The sequence below is a fragment of the Canis aureus genome, chromosome 16, assembly GCF_053574225.1.
Source record: "Canis aureus isolate CA01 chromosome 16, VMU_Caureus_v.1.0, whole genome shotgun sequence".
Taxonomy (NCBI): Eukaryota; Metazoa; Chordata; class Mammalia; order Carnivora; family Canidae; genus Canis; species Canis aureus.
The window spans coordinates 5611748-5634384 of record NC_135626.1 but is presented as its reverse complement, the minus strand read 5'-3'; the positions used below and the strand labels follow the sequence as shown (position 1 = coordinate 5634384).

The 22637-nt window shown below is 54.5% G+C and overlaps 2 protein-coding genes across 11 annotated transcripts in view; both read left to right on the top strand.

The window, feature by feature from the left end:
* Positions 1-16186, top strand: part of EEIG1 (estrogen-induced osteoclastogenesis regulator 1) — a 34493-nt gene extending 18307 nt beyond the window's left edge. For both annotated transcript variants that reach the window (XM_077850811.1, XM_077850812.1), the window contains 10 exons: positions 3843-3963; positions 4232-4261; positions 6232-6348; positions 8307-8353; positions 8478-8623; positions 10620-10724; positions 10809-11016; positions 11466-11587; positions 11694-11763; positions 13330-16186. In XM_077850811.1, the coding sequence (XP_077706937.1) occupies positions 3843-3963; positions 4232-4261; positions 6232-6348; positions 8307-8353; positions 8478-8623; positions 10620-10724; positions 10809-11016; positions 11466-11587; positions 11694-11763; positions 13330-13375 (1012 nt within the window). In that variant the 3' untranslated portion in view covers positions 13376-16186. The remainder of the gene's footprint in view (positions 1-3842; positions 3964-4231; positions 4262-6231; positions 6349-8306; positions 8354-8477; positions 8624-10619; positions 10725-10808; positions 11017-11465; positions 11588-11693; positions 11764-13329) is intronic.
* Positions 16187-17382: 1196 nt separating this feature from the next.
* DPM2 (dolichyl-phosphate mannosyltransferase subunit 2, regulatory) lies at positions 17383-21291 on the top strand. 9 transcript variants are annotated; one of them, XM_077850815.1, is made up of 6 exons: positions 17383-18541; positions 18812-18901; positions 19438-19555; positions 19677-19779; positions 20198-20276; positions 20609-21291. In XM_077850815.1, the coding sequence occupies exons 1-5, from the start codon at positions 18353-18355 to the stop codon at positions 20262-20264; spliced, it is 567 nt and encodes a 188-aa protein (XP_077706941.1). In that variant the 5' UTR covers positions 17383-18352; the 3' UTR covers positions 20265-20276; positions 20609-21291. The 9 variants fall into 9 exon arrangements, with proteins under 9 accessions (XP_077706941.1, XP_077706944.1, XP_077706945.1 ...); XM_077850818.1 differs by lacking the exon at positions 20609-21291 and having other exon boundaries at positions 20135-20274; XM_077850816.1 differs by lacking the exon at positions 19438-19555 and having other exon boundaries at positions 18365-18541.
* Positions 21292-22637: the final 1346 nt, after the last annotated feature.

Below are 22637 nucleotides of genomic sequence, written 5' to 3'. Positions count from 1 at the left end.
GTTTTTTTTCCCTAAGATTTTATGTATTTATCCATGAGAGACACAGAGAGAGGCAGAGACACAGCAGAGGGAGAAGCGGGCTCCCTGTGGGAGCCCAATGTGGGTCTTGATCCCAGGACCCCAGGATCACCACCTGAGCTAAAGGCAGACACTCAACCATTGAACCACCCAGGCAATCCCTATAGTTTTGATCTGTGTTTCCCTGATGGCTAATGATGCTGAGCATTTTCTCCTGTGCCTATTGGCCACCCATTCGTGTACTTCTTTGGAAAAATGTGTATTCAGATCATTTGCCCATTTTTAAATTGGTTGTCTTACTGGTAAGTTGTAAGTGTCCTTTATATATTGTTAGCAAAAAGTCCCTTGTTAATATGTATGGTCTGAAAATATTTTCCTTCATTCTGTGGGCTATCTTCTCCCTTTCTTGGTGGTGTTCTGGGAGTCACAAAAAAAGGTTAATTTTGATAAAGTTCAGTATTTCTATTTTTTTCTTTTGTCACCTCTTCTTTTGGCATCATATCTGAGAAACTTGCCTAATCCCAGATCACAAAGAGTTTTCCTATGTTTTTTTCTAAGAATTTTGTAGTTTAATCTCTTACACTTAGGTTTTTGATCCATGTTGGGTTAGTTACTGTGTATGGTGTAAGAAATGGGTCCTACTTCAGTATTTTGCATGTGAATATCTTATTGTCCCAGCAACTTCTGCTAAAAAGACCATTCTTTTCCCCCATTGGCAGGCACCCTTTTGAAAATCAGTCGACTCTATTCAGTCGATTTTTTTCTGAACTCATAATCCCATTCCAATGATCTATGTGTCTGTCCTTATGCCAGAACCATACTTTCTTGATTATAAGCTTGATTAAGCTTTGTAGAAGTTTTGTAGTCAAAGACATGTGAATCTTTAATTATGTTCTATTCTACTTTTCTAGATGCTTTGACTATCCTGGTCTCTCTTATTTCCAAGGTTGAGGATCAATTGGTCAAATTTCTGCAAAGAAGCCAGCTGAGATTATATGGAGTTTTTAGATTCAATTTGGGATTATTGTCATACCAGCATTAGATCTTTGGAAACCTGAAGATCTAATGGAATGTCTTTCCATCTACTTAGATCTTCTTGAATTTCTTTCAGTAATGTTTTGTAGTTTTCCAGAATATATATTTTGTAGTTCTTTTTTAAAATGTAATCCTATTTATTTTATTCTTTCTGATGCTATTGTGAATTGACTTATTTCCTTCATTTCATTGTGGATGTTCACCGGGACATAGAAATAACTGATTTTTGTATATTGATCTTGTATCCTGAAGCCTTGCCAAATTCGTGTATTCTGATAGTTTTTAGTGGATTCTTTGTGATTTTCTACATACGAGATCAGAGTCTCTGCCAGTAGAGAGAATTCTGGTTCTTCCTTCCATTACTTTTTCTTGTTTGCTTGACCTCATTCTTCTCCTCCCACCACAATGGAAGTTGGTTACTGCTCTGGTCCCAGTGCATAGAATAGGGACTGGCACATGTTTGAATGAACAGGTGGAACCAGCACGGTTCAGTCAGGTGATGCTCCCCAGCCCAGGCTGCTGCTTCTCCTGTGACACCTGCTTCAGACAGGGTCCCCGTCCATGTCTGCCAGAGGTCGGGCACTCTTCTTCTTCCCCCTCACCTCTGGTCCTCACATTTCCGCTTGTCCCCAGTCTTGGGGCTGCAGGGAGTTGCTGGAGTCCCCAATGTCTTCATCAGTCAAGACACGTCTCACGGACCTTCCCCTTGAGGGTCTTGCTGATGCTCCTGGGTGCCCATAAATGAGTGGGTGGTGTTCCTGTTCTACCCATGAGGGTAGAGAGGTCAAGCCCTGGCTGAGTCATTCAGCGATTTGAGGGCTTGGAGTCCAGGTCTGCCTGACCTGAGTCCTGTTGCCCCTTGTCCCAGCCCTGGCAGAATGTGGGAGAAGCCTTGTGGAGCCACGAGGGGGCTCCTTGAAGACGCTCAGTGCAGGGGAGGCGAGGCCAAGGAAACCAAAAGAATATTTGTTCCTCACTCAGGCTGTTTCCTCTGCCTGGAACTTGTCTCCCCTACTGGCTACACCCCTCTCTTCATTCCCGTTTGAGCTTGAATGTCACCTCCCTGCGGCCAGTCACCTACTCTGACTCACCCTTCCCTCCACCCTCTCCTGGTGACACTGAGTCATCGCTGGGTAACTGTCAGTGTTGATCTGTGAATACGGTCCCCTGCAGAGCTTAGGGCCTGATGGGTACTTGGCACTCGGAGACATGGGTATGTTTCTTGAGTACAGAGCAGGGCTGCTGGCCGGGAAACCCCGGTGAATTCTGCCTGCCGGGCTTTTCCAGGCTCTGACCTGTGAACCAAGGTGATAGCTGAACACATTGACTAGTCAGACGGTCCTGGGTTCAAATCTGGGATTGCCAGTCACTGGGGATGTGATCTGGGGCAGTCTCTTGGCACCTCAGTACCCTCAGCTGTCAAAGAGGGTGGTATAGAGCCTACTGTTGGAGTTTATGTGAGAAGCGAACACACCCATGTTCAGATAATACTCCACTTGTGCTGACCCTCTACCCTGAGGCCTAGTCTGGCAGTTAACCTGTGATCCTGGGGTTCCCGGGGTGTGGAGCAGTCACTTCCTCAGTTGTCCAACATGGCCATTCCTGTTAGATGGGATGATGGGGCAGAGATAATGTCTCTCACTCACTCCCTTCCCTTCCCTTCCCTTCCCTTCCCTTCCCTTCCCTTCCCTTCCCTTCCCTTCCGTGGCCACCCCTTCCTGAGCACAGACTCTGCCAGGCGGACTGTGGGGAAGACAGGGAGCTGTGCTGGGCCATGGAGTTTGCCCCTGCCATCCCAGAGCCTGCTGAGCAGCTGGGAGAGACAGGATGAGTGCTCCCCGAGGCTCCACTCACTCCCAGGACACAAAGCATTTCCTTCTTAAGGGGGTGCTGGATTTTTCAGTGTGGTAATACCCCCAGGTACAGAAGGATTTGGGCTGAAGACCAGCTCCCCAGTTAACGTCAGGGAAGCCAAGGACTCCAGGTTGGTGTCACAGGCTGATATGGTGTAAGTGAAGGATGTGCTACCGGGAGTCTACTGCTCAGGTCCAAGTCCCTGTTCTGTGCACGTGGTGAGCCTCAGGCCAGGGTCTTGGCCCCCCAACTCCCGGTTTCTGTGAATGAGGGATTGGCTTAATGGTAGTAGCTGTCCCAGGCAGTTGCCAGAAGGGTTGGCAGGATCATGGGTCTCTGGCCCTTGGAGCAGCTCCACTAAAGTGCTGTGAGTGCTGTCTGGCACAGGGGAAGCATGATACCAGCCTGAAATGCTGTTATTGTTACTACTACTGTTGTTGTTATTGTTAGTGGTGAAGAAGGGGTCTCTGAAGCCAGGCAGCACTGAGCGGATGCCAGCTGTTTCCTGACTGGGTGACACTGGCGATTTACCTCACTTTTCACCTGTAAAATGGGCTCTTGGGCCAGTTTGGAAGGACTGTGATGAGGGTCCATTGAATGGCCAGGGGCTGGTGGGAGATAATGGCAGAGGAAGGAGCCCCCCAAAACCACAGAACAAGGGGTGGGAGCAGCACTGAAAGTAGGGGGAAGTAGTAGCTGCCCCTGCTTGACCTCACCCCTACCTTGTTGTTTTTCCATTTTGTATTACTTAATTTTTTTGTTTTTATAACACTTAACACAAGCTTGTTTCTGTTATGAAAATACAGTCACTTTGTGATACAAAGTAAAAAGTGAGAGCTCCTCTCCTCCTTCTGTCCCCTCCCTAAAGGCCAGCCCTGTCCCTGATACCTGCTTCGACCTGCGTGCTTGTGCTCACCTGTCTGTCTGCCCTGCAGGGAGGAAGTACAGGAGAACTGCGTGCGGTGGCGGAAGAGGTTCACCTTTGTGTGTAAGATGAGTGCCAACCCAGCCACTGGCCTGCTGGACCCTTGCATCTTCCGTGTGTCGGTGCGCAAGGTGAGGCTGGGCCTCGGGGCTGGGGCTGGGGGCTGGGAGTCCATGGCCAACGCGGGGGTGTGAGACCACTAAACCAGTGGCTTTAGACCCATCCCCTGACTTGTCCCCTCCAGAGAGCAAGGAGTGGGTCCCTTTGCTACTTTGCTTGACTCCCCCCCACCCCCCCGCAGTGGTCAGATTGGTTGCAGTGGAGTGGGGAGGCTGGGGCAATGCAGGAGGTCCCTTGGATTCCCTAGTCACACTGCTGCTTCTGTGTGTCTCTCTGCAGGAGCTGAAAGGCGGGAAGGCTTATTCTAAGGTGAGTGGGGCTGTGAAGGGACAGTGGGATGGAACAGGCATGAGAGAATTTCCAGACCCTCTCTGCACCAAGCAGGAGACACTCAGCACTGCATGAGATATATTATTTTTTGGAAATATCTTTATTGAAATTTACTATCAATATAGTCTTTGCACTCAATACACAGCTGCCACATGCTTTGTTATAGCAGAAATGGTACAAAAGTCCAGAGTGAAGAGGGCTTTTTCCATCCCCTTCCTCTGCACTCTTTCTCCCCAGACCCCATTCTTGGATTTGTTAAGGTCTTCCCAGATCTTTTAAGAAAAAGAAAAATTATGAAATGTACACACAAAGCAGCGAGTAAAACACATGTGCATGCAGTTTAGAGGAATGCAAAATGAGCACCCCGGGTGTGTACTCATGTGCATGCAGACGGTAGGATTTTTAAAGACACAAAAGGGACTTGTTCTAAACAAATTCTGCAGCGTGGTTTTCATTTGCCAGTATGCTGTGGGCATATTTTCATGGATTACTCTCTTACTGGCAGTGGCCCCCTATACGGCTGGGTGGTGGGTACCCAACCAGTCCCCGCTGTGGCACATCTGTGTTGTTGCCATCTGCATGGCACCTACTGTGACCAGCAGGAGAAAGTGGCTCTGCCAGGGTTGCCTCTGGCTTTAGCCTGTTCTGGCCTGGACCTCTTTCTTAGTGGGGACTCACAGCCCACTGTCTGTGGCTCTTGGGAGGTGGCCTGGTGGCAGACGGTGGGCTCAGTCCGTCCAGAGGGGAAATGCCTTTACCTCACCTCGCCCTGCATGAAAGGCGTGTCCCTTCCCACTGACCGGAGCTCAGGAAGCTCCGTGTTTTGGACCATGCACTCTGCCCCGGCCGGGGCACTGGTGGCCTTTTGCAGAAACAGAGGGCAGGGTGGCTAGAACTGGACTGTGGAAGGTGCCACCACAGTGGAAATTTCTCCTCCCGTTAAGTCATGTGGGCGCCGACAGCTGCAACCTTCCACTTTCATGCAGCGGACACTCACCAGGCACCCAGCACGTGTCAGACCTGCAGGCCCTTCCCTTCTGTCCTGTAGTCAAACGCCCTTGACAGGCCCTGCTCGCATTCTCCAAGGAAGGAAGCTGGGGCCCAGAGGGACTGGACTGGAGCTGGTTGGTCCTGGTCTCAGGCCTGGCTTTGCTAGCTGGGCTGGGTGGGACCCTGGGCACATCACTTATCCCGCAGAACCTTAGTTCCCTTCCCTGCCAAATGGGGGTCTCTCTGACTTGATGACAGGGCTGGGATGTGAACCTCCCAAGTCTCTGATTCTGGCTTATACATCTCTAAACTCTACAGTAGAGACTTGCATGCAATAGGTGCTCAATAAATGCCACCTGTTGGTTTGGTTGTCCCCCAAGTCCCTAATCCCAGCATGCCCCCACCTTAACCCAGTTTGCCCCCCTACCCAGGTCTGGAGACATGACTTCCACAGAAGACCTTCCCCGCTCCTACACCTTGTTCTTGAATGTTCTCCCTCTTCCCTCCATGCCCCTGGCGCCTCACCCTGTGTCCCAGGAGCAGCCAGGTGTTTCCCCCAGCCCCTCATTCCATCCTCTGGGAGGGACTCCTGCCTGCCCCCTCCCCCATACCAAGTTCCCACGGGGCTTCCCGCCCCCCTGCCCGCTGGCCTGGCGGCTCCCACAGCACAGCCTTGTTTCCCAGGGAACAATGCCTCTGTGTGACAGGCAACAATGTCCTTTCATCTCAGGCGCTGCCCCAGTGCACGCCGGGATGTGGCACAAAGGGCGCTTTGTGCAGTTCAGGGATATGAGCTCCGGACCAGCCTCTGTCCTTGGGTGCCATTATGCAACACTCAGCCTGGGCTGTGGGGCAGTCCAGGGATCTGCCTGCCCACTCCCCCAAGTTAACCCTTGCACAGCCGCGCTGCACACCCACACCCCCTGCAGCCCTCCCACACTCTCCTCTGTCCTTCTCAGCTGGGCTTTGCCGACTTGAACCTGGCCGAATTCGCAGGCTCGGGCTCCACGGTGCGCTGCTGCCTGCTGGAGGGATACGACACGAAAAACACTCGTCAGGACAATTCCATCCTCAAGGTACCAGGGCCCTGCCACCAAGGGCTGGGGCAGACCTCCTCAGCAGAGTCCCCTGGAGGGTGGCTAAAAATACAGGTCCCCGTCCCAGACATTGGGAAGGTGTGGTCCCGGGGTCAGGAAGCTACCCTTCAGAACTCTGGCTCTGCCACTGGCCTCAGTTTCTCCATCTTTAATCAGGGATCAGCAGTGGATCCCAGCAGTCTCTGTAAGGGTTTGGTGAGATGAACATCCCTGAGCGCTTGCCACCTCTCTGCTCATGATGCCTGACAACAGCCCTATGGGGTGTGGTGCCTGGTTTGGGGCCCGGTTTTGCATGGGAGGGGGTTGAGGCACAAAGGTTAGATAGATCATTTGCCTGGGGTCACAGGCAGAGCTGACCACCAGCTATTTGACTCCACAGTCCAGCTCCCAACCATTGCCCTGTGTGACATGAGGCTGCCTGATCTGTGAGTGGGAGAACCTGCCATCCCTTGACCTGGGCAAACCGAGGGTGGCGGCTTCTAGAGCCCAGCTACATGCAGGTTTCCAGTGGCTGGGGCAGCTCCCTCCCTCCAGGCAGCTGACTCTCTGGCCTCTCAGGACAGAGCTATCTGGGCATCTGCCGCTGCCAGCACACCTCTCTTCCTCTTCCCCCAGCCTTCCACTTGGCTGAGAAAACAGTCTCGTCCTAACCACACCTCTATGAATAGTTGACCCAATGGGAACGTGTTGTGTCTGAAGTAGAGCCAGGCTGCAGGTGGTGGACAGGGGCTCTGCAACTTCCTGAACCCTTTTCAGAGGGAACCAGAGGCACCCAGAAAGGTCTAGGCTAGTTTTGGTGGGGGCTAGGGCCTTTCATTCTCACCCCAGTGGCCCTATGCACCCTTAGGCAAATCAGGAGGTGTGAGGGGGGCGCAGGTGGCCTCAGTTTCAAGGACAGCTTCCCCACGTCCTGTCTGTGGGTCTGTGGGCCCTCACTCCCCTTGAGTCTGTATCTGAGCGCTGCTTCCCTTGTGTACACCCTGGGACCATCATCTACTTATAAGCTATCACAGTCAAATGAAATAGTTTATTAAAAAAAAAAAAAAAAAAAAGCCTCAGGGAGCACCAGGCTCCACAGGGGCGTAGAATTTATTTAGCAAAAAAAAGTGAGGGCACCTGGGTGGCTCAGTAAAGTGTTAGACTCTTGGTTTTGGCTCAAGTCATGATCTCAGGGTTGTGGAATTGAATCCCATGCCAGGCTCCACCTTGGGTGTGCAGTCTGCTTGAGATTCTCTCTCCCTGTCCCTCTACCCTCCCCTGCTCGTGCACATTCTTTCTCGATCTCTCTTACGTAAAAAAAATAAAATAAAATCTCAGCCCAGTAATCTCCATTTTTGTCAGTGATAGGAGTATCCATTTCCTATCCCATCACCCTTTTCCTGTTGCTCTATCTCAGCCCAGACTTGGGGTCCCAACCTTGCCTTGTTTGGGCCATTGCCCAAATCTCTGCCCAGGTGGACATTGAATTTCTGACGACTTCCTGTTTCAATCAACAAACTGTTACCAAGCCTCTGCCCTACATGTTGGACTCTGTGTACCCCCTCCCCACCAGGTGGGCTCCGGGAGCCTCCCGCCTGCCTGCGATGATATGAGTAGGTCCAGAGGCTGGAGAAGGAACTGTGGCCCCTCTCCTAATTGCAGTTCTGGAATAAGAGTTGCTAGCTTTTTCTGCTTGTGCTCTGTGCCAGGTGCTGAACTGAGCAAAGCCTCATCTCCCCTAGTCCTCTCTACCTATCCCAGGAGGAGGTGTCAGGATTAATTCTATCCTCCACCCAAGGAAATGGGCTCAATGCATTTCGGTGGCTTCACCAGGTCCAGCAAGGGGCAGAGATGGGCTCAGAGTCCAGCCCCAGCCCGTCTGGAGCCACAGCAGAGAGGCCACAGGGGAACACCTGGTCACAGGGAGAGTGGTATGGCTGATTTCTCCCTCTGTGCAGGTCACCATCGGAATGCTCCTGCTATCCGGAGACCCCTGCTTCAAGACGTGAGTGTGGGTGCAGGCTGAGGGAGTGTTGCACAGGGACTCTTCCCTCCTCTGGGCTCTTGGGCTCCCCTGTCTTTGATCCCGAATGTGGGGCACCCCAGTCACAGCCATCTGTTCTCCCCAGGCCACCATCCACTGCCAAGTCCATCTCCATCCCAGGCCAGGACTCCTCCCTGCAGCTGACGCGCAAGGGTGGTGGGACCAACAATGGCACCAACTCCCTCACAGGGTCCCGGCCCCCCAAGGCGAGGCCAACCATCCTTGGCTCAGGTACCGTTCCCCACCTGCCTTCCCTGTCCTTCCCTGTGGCCTAGGGCTCATCTCTGTATCTCCAGGTCCCAAGAGGGACACTTGCTGAGAAGACAGAGGTGGTGGGAGGGTGTTTATGCCCTTCCATCAGGCCCATGACTGAGCCCTTCCCAGTGCTGGGCCCTGGGATCACAGCAGGGAGGCCCCGTCTTGCAGGAGAGACAGGAGTCAATCAGACAAGAAATAAGTCAATGTCACCTAAAGAGTGACAAGGACTTAGAGTGACAAGAGCTGTGACAGGCACGGAAAGCATCTGCCTGAAAACAACCAAGGAAGCCACTCTGAAAAGGTGACATTTGCGCTGAATCTGAGGTGTGGGGGGCAGTGTTCCTGGCAGAGGGATGTGCCATGAGCTCTTGCTCTCCCACTTGCGTCACCAGGCCTGGCCATTTTGCCAGTCCAATCTCAGCACCCTCCCCTGGCTAATTGTGTCAGCATTAGTAACTACAACCTGGGTTGCTTTGGAAATGAGCTGATGCCTGGCACATAGTATGTACTCTGTGCATTTCCCAGTGCTGGGTTTCTACTAAATTGTCATGATTACTAATGCTATAAAAAATGCAAACGTCTGAATATCCAGAGGAGACAGCATGGTGATTAGGATGAGGAGGTGCTACGTGAGAAGGTTCCAGCCTCCCCTGCCACCTCATGTCTGGTGCTGTACGTGGCAAAGTAGGGGCCCCCTGGTACTCTGCCCCTGGGGGTGAGCTCGCCTCTGGGAGGCAGACTGCCCCCAAGCTGATTAGGGAGCAGGGCAGCACCTGCCACCCTAATTTGCACCACAAGAGCAATTAGAGAGGGCGCAGGGCCTTGGGTGGCTCAGCGGATGTTTGTGGAGTGATTCTGCCCCCAGGACTGCTGAGAGCAGTGAGGGCCTGCCTGACCTCAAGGGCTAGCTTTCCTTCCACTCCCATTCTTCCTGTAGACTCAGCCAGGGAAGGCCCACAGCTGAAAGCTGGGGTTCAGGCCTGCCTCAGCCTGGTGACTGCTCGCTAAAACAAGGACTTCCCAATGCCAACACCACTGCTCTCTTTAGCTTCAGGGGGAGGGGGGGGTCTCCCAGGCAGGGTAGGGCTTGAGCCGCCTATATGCTTCTGTAGCTGATTTTCTACCCTTCCCCTCCTGCAACCACCCATCTGCAGAGCACCTGTCTTGAGAAACCCTGTGGCTTTGGGTGGGGACCCAGGCAGGCCTGGGGTCCAGCCTAAGGCCTGGTGGGCTCTTCTCCAAGGAGGGGCATGGATGAGATGGGTTCTTCCTTCCTATGAGCAGAACTTGGTGGGCAGGCACTCAAGGAGCCCAGAGTGGATCCCACCTGGGTCTCTTGCGCCTCCTGCTGGTGAGTGCCAGAAAGTTTGTTTCGAAGTTGGGCTTATGGGTGACTTGGGACCAGACTGTTGGCCACTCCTCATTCCCCTTACTGTCTCACTCCAGCCACACTGACCTAAGCTCATCCAAGCCTCAGGGCCTTTGCTTCACTGTTCCTCTGTCTGGAAGGCTGTTTTTCTGAAGGCTTCTGTGGCTTGTTCCCTCCCATGCCTCCTGAAGGCCTCCCATTAAGGCCACCTTCAGAGAAGTTTTCCCTGATCCCAGACCAGGTCAAACCCCCATACACACTGCTCCCTGCTCTGTACCACTCACCTCAGTTGTGGTTAATGGTGGATCTTTTTTTTTCCCCAACATTCTCCCTTCCCACTGGCCTGTGGCACTTCATCTTCTATTTACAGCATCAGTGGGGTGCCATGTGCAGAGAAGGTCCTCACAGATATTTGTGGAGTGAACCAGCCTGGGCCCCTGGGGTGACTGTGGTGGGAGCAGGACCTCTGTTTTTGTCTGTTAAATGGGAAACACGCAGTGCACCTCCCCTACCCCTCGCTCCCACCAGCTCCCAGAAAGGACACATGCAGATGGCAAGGGCTGACACTGCCAGTAAGCCTACCCTCTCCCCGCTTTTCAGGGGTGCCAGAGGAGCCTGAACAGAACCTGTCCAGCCCCGAGGAGGTGTTCCATTCTGGCCACTCCCGCAACTCCAGCTATGCCAGCCAGCAGTCCAAGATCTCTGGTGAGTGCCTGCCTGGCCCCATGCCCAGGTCTTTCACATTTCTGGCCGATACCCCCGTAACAAGCCTCCCCAAATGCTCATCAGGCTACAGCACGGAACACTCGCGCTCCTCCAGCCTCTCAGACTTGACGCACCGCCGCAATACGTCCACCAGCAGCAGTGCCTCTGGTGGCCTCAGCGTGACTGTGGAGGCCCCTGAGGGCAGTGAGCGTGAGCACCGGCCCCCTGAGCACCGGCCCCCTGAGAAGCCACCACGGCCGCCACGGCCCCATCTGTCTGACCGTTCATTTCGGTAAGTACCACTCCCCAATGGTCCTGGAGAATAGATCCTTCCTGGGGGCACCTCGAACTTCTGCTTCTTTACCTATAGCATGGAAACAGCAGGGTCCCACTTCAGAGGGTTGGCTGGTGACAATTCAGCTGGTGGATGCACATACAGGGCACAGCCTGGGCCTGGCAGGCAAATGCTGTTGTACATGGCTTAGTGACCTAGGGCCCCTGTTTACACCATGTGGCCTCTCAGAGGCAAAGGTTAGGTAACTTCTCAGGGTCTCTAGATCCTCATCCATAAAACAGGTCATGGCCCCTACCCTGGGTACTGAGGGGAGGGTTAGATGAGCACACCTGGGAATGAGTTCTTGGGTGCCCTCAGAGCAGCCTGAGTCCTGTAGGTGCCCACCACTGTCATCCTCATGCCTATCACTGGCTGGACTGCTGTGACTCTGCCCTGCCCTACCCCAGGCGGAAGAAGGACTCTGTGGAGAGCCACCCGACCTGGGTGGATGACACTCGGATCGACGCAGATGACATTGTGGAGAAGATCATGCAAAGCCAGGACTTTACGGACGGCAGCAACACTGAGGGTGAGCTGCCCACGTGGGGAGGACTGGGAGACTATGCCACTTGCTTCAGGGCTTCCCCAGCTGCTCCTGCTTCACTCAGCCTCCATCCTTCCCTGTGTCCCCACAGACAGCAATCTCCGGCTGTTCGTGAGCCGTGATGGATCCACCACGCTGAGTGGCATCCAGCTGGCCAACAGGTAGGAGTCACAGCTAGGAGTCACAGCTCAGGGATGGGTCACTAGGGTGGCTACTGAGGGCACAATGGTGAGAGCACGGTCTCTATAGAAACTCACCTGGCTTTGTTCTTTTTGTTTTTAAAGATTTTATTTATTTATTAGAGAGAGAGGCAAGAGACAGGCAGAGGGAGAAGTAGGCTCCATGCAGGGAGCCCAATGTGAGACTCGATCCTAGGACTCCAGGATCACACCCTGGGCTGAAGGCAGGCACTAAACCGCTGAGCCACCCAGGTGTCCTCCATCACCTGGTTTTGAATAGCAATTCTTACCACCACAGTGTTACCGTGGACCGCTCACTTCTCTCTGAACCTCATTTTTCCTATTTGTCAAATGGCCTGGACCATCACATCTCACCTAGAAACCTGGGACAGCACCCTGGGGTTGGTTCTGAGGGTTCCAAGGGTAGCCTTGGGCAGTGCCTAGTGCAGGGCTTGGCACACAGCAGAGGCTGTAGCTGTCTTTATTTTGGATCCTGCTTTTCCCTTCCTTCTGGATCTGGGCACCCTTAAAAATGATGATGATGACCCATTTATCAAGTTAATATTGAGCATGAGCCACACACCAAGCAAAGCACTGAGCTAGGTGCTGGGAATACAGCAGTGGGCACCGCAGATCTGTGCCTGCATGATGTTTACATATGAGGGAGTGGCAGGCCCAACGTGGTGCTTCAACTACAGTTTGTAGTGTCTTCTTGGGATCATTCATTTGTACCATGTTTACTGGTTCACTGAAGGAATGAGTGAATGAGTAGAGGAGCTCCCCATGTGCAGGGCTATGCTGACTGAAGCCTTATCCCCTGTTTCCGGGGGCTGGCCAGGAAGGTGCTCATTTAATTAACATCAAGGTTGGGGTGGGGAAGATGGAGACCTGGCGGGGCTGCGCAGGGTAACCGACCTTCCCTCTGGTGCTGCTATGCTGACACCTGCTGGCCGAGGCTCAGAATTGCAGCTGCCGTCCCCAGGTGGCTTCCTGGGCTGTTCCAGTGAGGTGGGCAATGGTAAAACAAAAGGCACCTCCTTGGAGGTTTACAAACCCCTCCCTAGCCCCCTCTGGCAGTGAGGAAACGATTTCAGAGGATGGAAGAAACCAGTTTAATCAGGAGCAAGGTCTTAGCAGAGCTGCCCACCAGCCCTGAGTGTCCATGACCCTGTGGGTGGGCCTGGCTTCAGGAGAGAGAAGAGCCAGTAAGACTCCCCGGCCTTCTGTCCTCTTGGCAAACTTCATAATCCCTCTCCTTCAGTTTCTTCATCTGTCAAATGGGGCAGCGGGCAGTCTTTGCCTGCCAGGGTTGCCATGAGGATGGGTGAGGCACAGCTCATAGCAGCTCTGAAATCCCACAGACTTCCATAGGTAATGTCTCTGTTGTGTTGGGTGAGTAACTCAACTTCTCTGAGCCTCAATTTACCTCTCTGTGAAACAGGGCGGGTTAGTTCAGAGTGCCAACTTGTGCAGTAGTTCTGAGGGCCTGCCCCAGAAGGGCATCTAGGAGGACAGGCTGACCTGTTTCTCTTCTCCCCTACCCTGCAGGGTCTCCTCTGGGGTCTATGAGCCTGTTGTGATTGAAAGCCATTGAGGAGCGGGTGTCCAGGCTGGAGAAGGGCCCTGCCTTTGCGGGCATCCAGGCCCGCATCATTCCACGAGGGACCTTCCCCTTCGGATCGCCATCCGCACCACATCTCATCTGTGCCTCCTCCATGCACTCCAGCCCCACTCCTGCCCCAAAGCATCATTCCATTGTCCTCCCATCCAAACCGGGACCCTCCTGGCCCACCAGGCCCCCGGCACCACTGTGAATATTCTCCTTTGAACCACTAGGGGGCAGGATGTGCAGGTCCATGAAGCAGGTGGACAAGACAAAGATGGCCAGGACTGCCCCGCTGGAGACCAGTTTTGGCCCCTCCGCGAGGACATGCAGCGGCACCCACCTGCAGGGATGCCTGTGGCTGAGGGGCCCCTAGCCCTGTGTCCCTGCTCATTCTGGGAGCATCAGCTTAGCCATGCCCTGGCCGGGCCTTGCTCTACTGCCCCCTTGCCCTTGGGAGGGCCAGTCCACCCCTGAATCCTGCCACCATGGCCCTCTGACTGCTTTAGTGCTTCAGCTGTCCCTTCCCTGTGTCCTGGGGGACCCGCTGGCGGCCTTCTCCTGGGAACCAAGACCTCAGACCCATCCACACTCCAGACTGAGACCCCCACCCCAACGAATGTTCTCCTGCTGCCCTGGCAGCCTGCACTTTGCACACGCTTGCCTACAGCACAGCCCCACTGGCCCTTGTCTGCCTTTCCCTTGAGCCCTTCACAAGGGTTTTTGGGCACTGCTTGCTGTGCGGTCAGTGCCTGCCCCTGGCAGCCCGGCTGGAACGTGGCACTGCCTCTCCCCCCAATTTTGCTCCAGCTCAGGCCTGACCCCCCTGCTGAGAATGGTCTGAGCATTGATGGTGGCTCTCCTCTGCTCAGGGCTGGATCCTGAGCAGCTGGTTTTCTGTAGGAAGCCAGGAAAGGTGCCTCCCAAACCCTCAGAGGTCAGCAGTCAGGCTGGTGGGCTGGACTTGGCAAGCAAAAGCCCCTTCTCTGTCCCTGCAGGGTCTGCTAGCCCAGGCTGGGGCTGATGCTGGAAAGGCAGGTGGACTGTGACTGGACCAGCCTGGAGCTGGCTTCCTGGCCAGAAAAGCCTCAGCCCTCCTCTGGAAGCATCCCTCTCTCTGGGCGAGGGAGAGGCGGGGAGCAGTCTGGCCCTGCCCCCACCTCTCACTAAGTAAGGCCTCTGCTGTCTATATACCGCCCCCTGCCCTGTCTTCCTTACTTGCTTGAAGGTGGGTTCTGGCTGCCAGCCGGTCCCTGGACAGACTTCCCTGCCACTCTGAAATTTCACTCATTTTGTGTGAACCCAGCAGGCTGGTGTTTACTTAATCCTGTAACTTTTTTCTTTTTAAAAAACATTTCTCCTTTTTTTTTCTTTTTTCTCCCCCCCCCTTTTTAAAAAAAAATTCAGTTTGGTATCTTCTCCTCCCCCCAGGTGAGGGGAGGTGGTTCTGTTCTCTGCCCTACCTGCTGGCTGGGTCCCAGCAGGGCTGAGGATCTGGATTGAGGGACCAGGATACCGGTTCTCTCCCTGGTAGGGGTGTGGGCGCCAGTGGGGTGTCCTCCCCAGGCTGGGAGGGCTCCTTGCCCTTATGCTCCAGCTGGCAAGAGTTGGAGCATTTAGTGCTTCAGCTGTCCCTTCCCTATGTCCTGGGGGACCTGCTTTGTCCTGGGGGTTCCTTTGTCTTGGAACCTCATGGCCTTGGGAGCAGAGCATTTCTAGAATTCTTTGTTGTTTTTAATCCCCTAACTCTCAGAAAATGAATGTGAGGAGCTGCCTGCTGAGACAGGATGGAGCATTTGCTCTGGTTGGAGAAGGCTCTGGTTAGCCCTGCCCGTCCCTTCCTGCCCTGCAGACACCTGGCACTTTAAAAGGGGAACTGACTGTGCTGTCTCCAGATGAAGTGACCCCCCAGAAGATGGGAGAGCACTCTCCTTCCTGCATGACTTCAGCACAGGGGGGAAGCACATTCAGGGTATATTTGGGATCTGGCTCAGAGTTCTGGGCTTCAGGCTTAAAACAGCTAGCTCTGGTGCTGTTGGGTAGTCCCCCAAATCAGGAGCCCCAGCCCCATCCTAAGCGAGGTCTGGGCTCGACCATCACCCCAGAAGACAGAGCCTGCTGCATCCTCCCCTGCCAGGCCCCAGACCAGGGTAATTGGACTGAGAATTTGGCCACATCCAAATGAACACTAGCTGGAGCCAGAGGCCTGGAGCTTCACAGCCTCATCCCCATGTGGGATCCCCTTCTTCGACATCTGGGTCCCCTCAAGCTCAGTGAATTCCCTCCAGGCACCCACAGCTCCTGGACTTAAAATTCTATATATAGAGAAAGATAGACTATATTAGAGATATTTTTGGAAAGGAATCAGTCTATGCAATGCCAGTTTGGAATCTTCTTGAAAGACAGTTTAACGTTTTTACTAGGAGATTTAAAGAAAATAAAAGTCTACAATATTTTTAGGTTACTTTTTTTTTTCCTGGTCACTCCAAACTGACTATATGGTGTGATCTATCGGGATGGAGATCTGCCATGTTCTCCTCTCTCTTAGGGAGATGAACTAGGAAATGGGTGGGGGTGAGGGTACCTTTGGGTTGGTTTTTTTTTTTTTTGGCCTTTAAAAAAAAATCCCCTCATTTCTAATAGAATGTTGCCACCACCACCACTCTTATTTAGAGGGCTGTGTTTGTATCTCTGTCCTGGCTTCCGTTGTAGAAATTCACATTGTAAGGGGAAATCAGCCTAGTGTCAGTGTCTTGGTTTGGGGGGAAAAATTAAATGTTGCAGTTTTTGGTTGTTACGGCACATTGGGTTTTGTTTGTTTTATCTTTCTGTCAGCATTAGAAGAAAGCCACATGTGTGGGTTGATATCCGGGAATGGGGGAAGATGTAAGTGGCCAGGGTCCTCCCTGTCCTGGCTGCCATCACAGTCATTACCACCTTCATTGTTCCAGGTTCCTGGAGGAGGAAACAGGCCCAGAAGGGAGATTTCTTGCCAGTCTCACACCTACTAAGCCGTCTCAGTGCACAAGTTCCAACTGCTGGACCTTCCTAGCAGCCAGCCTGAGACAAATAACTGTCTGCACCTCCATTCCTCGGCTATAAATGGGCCTGTGGTTGAAAGAAGAAAGTGGGTAACGGCCTGACCCAGGGGTGCTGACTTTGTTCCCAACTTCTCTCAAGCCCCAGGCTGCAAGTGTCTCCATGCCTAACTAAGCCCCTCACGTTCTGCCCCTGACACTCTCAAGTTATGGGGAGCCAGCAACTTAGCCAAGTTCTGAGAAAGGCAAGTCACCCTGGCCTTTAATTAGCTCAGAAGTGGCAGGAAGCCTCAGTGGCTGTGGACAGGCCAGAAGGGACCAAACCACCAGGCCTCCTTCCTGCTGCAGCTCCTCACTGTCCACACCTCTTCTCGGAGCTGACACCCATTCATGGCCCCTTTAAATCCTTTGAGCCTCTTGTTTTTTTTTTTTGTTTTTTGTTTTTGTTTTTTGTTTTTGTTTTTTTTTTTTTTTTAAGACTATTTATTCATAGAGACAGAGAGAGAGGCAGAGACGCAGGCAGAGAAGCAGGCTCCATGCAGGGAGCCCGACGGGGGACTCGATCCAGGGTCTCCAGGATCATGCCCTGGGCTGAAGGCGGCGCTAAACCGCTGCGCCACCGGGGCTGCCCGAGTCTCTTGTTCTGTTCTACAGTGCACACCTGGGGAGGGGAAAGTTGGCTCCTGGCTGAGCCCAAAGTCAGTCCTGAGATGAAAAGGGAAGGCTCTAGGCTGCAGGCCAAGAAGAGTTGTTCCTGTCAGCTTTGTTTGTTTGTTTTTTTTAATTTTTATTTATTTATGATAGTCACAGAGAGAGAGAGAGAGGGAGAGAGGCAGAGACAGAAGCAGGCTCCATGCACCGGGAGCCTGACGTGGGATTCGATCCCGGGTCTCCAGGATCGTGCCCTGGGCCAAAGGCAGGCGCTAAACCGCTGCGCCACCCAGGGATCCCCCCGTTCCTGTCAGCTTTGAAGAGTGCAGTCCCCATAAAGACGGGCTCAGGTGACCCAAGGAGACATGCTGCTGGCAGGAGCAAACCATGCTAGGTTCTGAGGCATCTCCAAGTGTGCCAATCCGCCCCTCCTCCCCCCCACCCCTGTACCCCCAATTCTGGGCACTAGGGCTACAGCAGTGACTGCAGACCTCCCCACAGAGCTCATGGTCCGGCAGATCAACAAGTAAATGAGCTAACCAAAACCTGATGATGACAAGCATTATCGGGGGAGGGACACTGGGGGCTGTGGAGCACAGAGGAGGGGAGCCCTGCCCAGCTGTGAGGGGCTTCCCTAAGGGGTGTGGCATCTCGGTGAGACCTGATGGGGGAGGAGCAGCAGGCAAGCTGTGAGAAGACCGTGTTCCAGACTGGGGAGGGACCTGTATGCGGGGCGTCCGTGTGGCTGCCTGGGCTGCACACCCAGGCCCAAAAGGCGGATGGTGAGGAAAGGGAGGGTCCCCCTGAACTCATCCCTGCAGTGAAGACAGGACACAGGAACGGCCGCCTGGGAAGCGAGGCAATGGTAACCAGGCGCTCCCCCAACAGCCAGTGGGAATCCTCCCATCCCTGGGGACGTGGGGCACCCCCTCTTCCAACCACTCCAGGTGGGGCAACAATCACTCTTTGCACGCCTCTCGACCAACAAGTTGGAGGCTCCGTACTAAGAAATAGGGCCCCTGGGTTCCGGTCTCGGCTTCAGCACTGACCTGGGTTGTGATCTGCAAGTCTTCACGCCTCTCTGATCCTCAGTTTTCCCACCTGAAAACTGGGACCTCTGACCTCGCACGCCCTCCCGCTCTGGCTTCGGGATCCTGGGATATTTAGAGATGAGCTTTTGCTTCTGGGGCGAGTGCCAGCCAGTCTGGGCCTCCCCCCCCCTCCCCCGCCCCCCTCGACTCTATTCCCTAGGGAAAGTCGGAGAACGGCGGGACCCGCAATGCCTTTGGAAACTACATTTCCCGGCATGCAAGGGGGGGGGGTGGCACCCTCCTGTCTTGGGACACGTAGTCGCGGGCCCGCCTACAGACTACGACTCCCGGCGTGCCCCGCGGCTCAGGGCCGGAAAGCCCCGGATCCGGATCCGGGCGGCGGCTTCCGGCTGGGGTGTGAGATCGCGGGGGACATGGTGAGCGCTGGGCGGGGGGCGTGCGCGGGTGGGCTCCGCCCGGGAGCGGGGCCTTGGGCGCTCGGAGCCGCGATTGCGGTCCCGCCGGCTCCCTGTACGAACGAAAACGCCGTGGCCCGGCGCTCTCCGAGCCTAGAAAGCGATACTGATCGGGGCTGCGTCTGTTGAGTGAATGGGAAGCTGAGAGCGCAGTCGGGCTGCGACGCCACCCGGCCAGTGGTGCTCCCAGATGGGGAGTTACTTCGTCAGTTGGGCCCTCCTTTTCTCCAGGCCACGGGGACAGACCAGGTGGTGGGACTCGGCCTCGTCGCCGTTAGCCTAATCATCTTCCTCTACTACACCGCCTGGGTGATTCTCTTGGTATGTGCTTGCCCCGCCCCCGCCGCACCTTCCACCCCTGGGCCCTGACGCGGACCCCTGGCATCGCTTAAGCAGCTGCTATGGGCCGGGCACGGTGCTAGGTGCTTTCCCTGCCTCATTTCCTTTAGTCTCCAGCACAGCACTATGAGGACGAGGCTGCGGGTGTCCGGTGTGTAGATGACGAAGTAAGGCGCAGGGAGAGGACTGATCCCTTACTGCTGCTCTGTAAAGCCTTATTACTGATTCGCTTTTGCCTTTGGTTGGAGTTGTAGTCCTTCTGGTTATCCTGCTGGCTCTCCGGCATGAGTGCCAGTGGATTTTCTGAGGGCCTTTAGGACTTTTTTTTTTTTTCCTTGTGGGAAAACTTGTTGGTTATTGCTTAAGAAGTGCAGTGTGTTTGGAAGGCAAAACCTTACAGAACTTTGGAGGAAAATGTTAGTAAAGAAGACCGTGGAGCCCACTTGAGGATTTCTCCTGTACCTTTGCCCCTGTTGGGCGGTGAGTGCCTCAGGGCAAGCCCCTCATCTTCTGTGCAGTGCCGGGCCCCTAGCACCACCATAGGGCAGGCACCAGGCCAGTGTGCAGTGAACAACTTCAATAATCAAGTAAAGGAAACAGACCAGAGCACCCCAGATACCACCGTGTTAAAGCAAAGTAGGTGCTGTCCCAGTGCTTGGACAGGGGTTAGCCCCTGAGATGGAGGAAGGGGGGTGTTTGGCCTTGAGAGGTTGGGCAAGGCAAGGAACACTCACCAGAGCTCTGTCCTCGATACCAGCCCTTCATCGACAGTCAGCATGTCATCCACAAGTACTTCCTGCCCAGAGCCTATGCTGTCGCCATCCCACTGGCTGCCGGCCTCCTGCTGCTCCTGTTTGTGGGTAAGTCATTGCTCCCTCAACCCTGAACAGTGTGTCTGGGAGTTCACACCACCCTCTCCCACCTCTGAACGTGTTTCCATACTTCAGCACCGGCCGCACACCTGCTTGATGCCCCTGGCCCCCGACCGACACCCTGGGGTTTTCCTGTTCCTCCTTCCGGGCTGCCAGTCAGTAGCCCTTTGGGTTTTCTCCATGCCTTCTGGCTCATTGGTCTCAAACGGGATGGCCCTCATGCCGTGTCTCCCTTTTTCCTGCTCCCTCCACTACCACCATCTTCACTCTGTGGCCACCTCAGTCACCTTTCACCCCTTTGTCACCCACTGGCTCATGATTCCTGTACCTCTCTGTCTCTCAGCCTTTAGTGTATGCGCTTCTGTGGGGCAGGATGGTATCTTCATCATCTTTATTATGTCCTCAGCTCCTGGCACAGGCTGTGGCACCGAGTTGGTGCCGAAGAAAGTGGTTTGGATGAGTCATTCGGATGACCGGGTGGTGGGGTGGGTGGTGGATGTGGAGAAGGCAGGTAGGGGGTGGGGGTGGGTGGTGGTGGATGGGCTGGGTAGATGGATAATCAAGTGGGTCTTATGCCCTGTAGAAGCTAAAACACTATGCATAGCCAACTGCCCGTGCTGGGCACTCCATTGATGTTTGTTGAGTATGTGTGGGTGGATGTGTGGCTTGCTGAATGACCAGGGAGGTGATCCTGGCCTGGAGGGTGGTTGCGCAGGTGCTTGGCCCTGTGTATGGGTCACTCCACCATGCAGTGCCCACTTTGGCCTCCCCACAGCCCCAAGCCCAGATCTTACGTGGCCTTTCTGGTCTATTCCAGGAGTGTTCATCACCTACGTGATGCTGAAGAACCAGAAGGGGACCAAAAAAGCTCAGTGAAGGCCCAGTGGGGCTGAGGCTGTGGCACCCCTCTGCCACCCCTCCAAGGGTGGGGGTGCACAGGACCCATCCAGGCACCTCGGCTCCCTCAAGCCAGGGCTCCCTTTGGACATCCCGGGGATGGAGCTGTTGAGGACCTACCACATAGGCCTGCTCCTTCCTGCTCAACTTTCCAGAAGCCAGGAAGGAGGATTACTGGGAAGCCTCCCTCCTACCCCTTTCTGGTTCAGGGCCTGAAAGATGCTGGTTGTCTCCCTCTCACCTTCAGACTCCCTGTCACCTTTTCCTCTGAGTTCTATCTTGTTTCAGTTTCCCTCCTGTCACCTGCTGATGTTGGACTTGGTAGGTTCTGAGGCACCATGCAACCTTCCCCCACGTGTTCTGCTCCTCCTCTGAGGCAGCTTTCCTGGGTCTGACATAGCCCCAGGCCCCACCAGGACTTCAGGACCTGGAAAGCCTAAGGGGAGGAGGACTGACAGGCCAGGGGTTATCACCAGGCCTCAGGGCACATTAGGGGGGCCATAGTAGGCCCCCAGACCAACTGCTTCTCATAGAGGCCCGGCCCCTTGGGCCCAGCACTGGCCAGTTGGGGGATAACTGAACAATAAACGTTGATGATGTGTTTGTCTCTGTGCCATCACTGACCTGGGAAGCTGGAGAGGGGCTGGTCTCAGGTCAGGAGACTCTGATCTGTGCAATGAGGGAACCTCCCCGATTGTCCCCGCGCTGGACACAGCATAAAGTGGGGACTGAAACAGGTGTGGCTCCAGTCTGGTGTAGCTGACAGGTGGGGAGTTGGCGGAGACCTGGCCATGTGCCACACACCACAGTCTCTACCATGCCTCCCCTGTGCCAGCCCAGCTAGTGTGCATTAGTATTTTAGGGACCCACAAGCCAGTCCCCTAAAAGCCCAAGTCCATCGTCCTTCTCTTGTACCCAGCAACCCAACCTAGCATTGGCTCTGAGCAGTGAGAGCTCGGGGAACCAGAACAGGGCTGGCTCTGGTCGGGCTGACTCTGGTCAGGCTGACTGACAGGCCCAACCCTGTCTCCCCAGCAATCCCACCACACCCCTCATCCCATGCAGCTGGGTCTCCCGTCCTCAGTGCCTAGTGCAAGCTTCTGTCATACCTGGGATGATATTCACTTCAGTTAGCAGAGGCCAACCACAGGCACACCTGCCTTGCCCTCACCTGTCCCACCCTCTCCCCCATGCTGTAGCGGTGGTATCCTGTCTGATGGTCCCCCTCGCTTGGGGACAGCCTCTGCCTCTCACCAGGATCCTTCTTGTGTTTCAAGAGTGTGCTAGAGGCCCCACGTAAAGGACTGTCCATCAGCCCAGTAATTCCCTCCAGGTCTCCCCCCACCTACCCCAAATAGCCAAATTCCCAAAAGGGTGTCCACACCTGCTGCCTGCTGTTCCTCACCTTCATGGCCCTCAGTGTCACTTGGGAGGGCTGCACCCACTCAGACCACTGGTGACCCCATGCTGGCCTGTGACATCCCCCCAGATGTACTTTCAGATGCTCTCAGTGTCTATGAGGCTCATTCTCATACTTCATGTCTCCCTGCTCCACTTCTGCCATGAGATGGTGGGCTCCTTGGGACTTGGTCACAAGCCTTCCCACCCCACACTTGTCCTTAGCCAGGCTCACCTCCTGAGCCCCAACATATTGCTCATGCACCAGTTATCTGCCGTTGGATGTCATAGTGGCATCTCCAATTCATCCTGTCATGATCTGAATTCCCAGACTCCTCCTCCCCTCATGCCTTGCCCCCTCCCATGACTGGCATCATCCTATGGCCCCAAACCCAGCCAGAAGCCTGGCCAATATTATTGACCTTGGCTTCCTCCTCCTAGCGCACATCCACACAACCCCAAATCCTGTCTGTTCTCCCTCCTTCCTCCCCTCCCCCACCAGTCACCTTCCCAATGCAAAGCCACTCTTCTCTGCCCTAAGTCATCAAAAG

Bases quoted from the DNA above. Each gene is read 5' to 3' on its own strand.
- DPM2 (XM_077850813.1), top strand. From the start codon at position 18,380: ATGCAAGGGGGGGGGGTGGCACCCTCCTGTCTTGGGACACGTAGTCGC. The intron at 18,902-19,676 runs GTATGTGCTTGC...CCTCGATACCAG, and splicing joins CCGCCTGGGTGATTCTCTTG to CCCTTCATCGACAGTCAGCA. The intron at 20,277-20,608 runs GTGGGTGGTGGA...GGTCTATTCCAG, and splicing joins TCGGATGACCGGGTGGTGGG to GAGTGTTCATCACCTACGTG.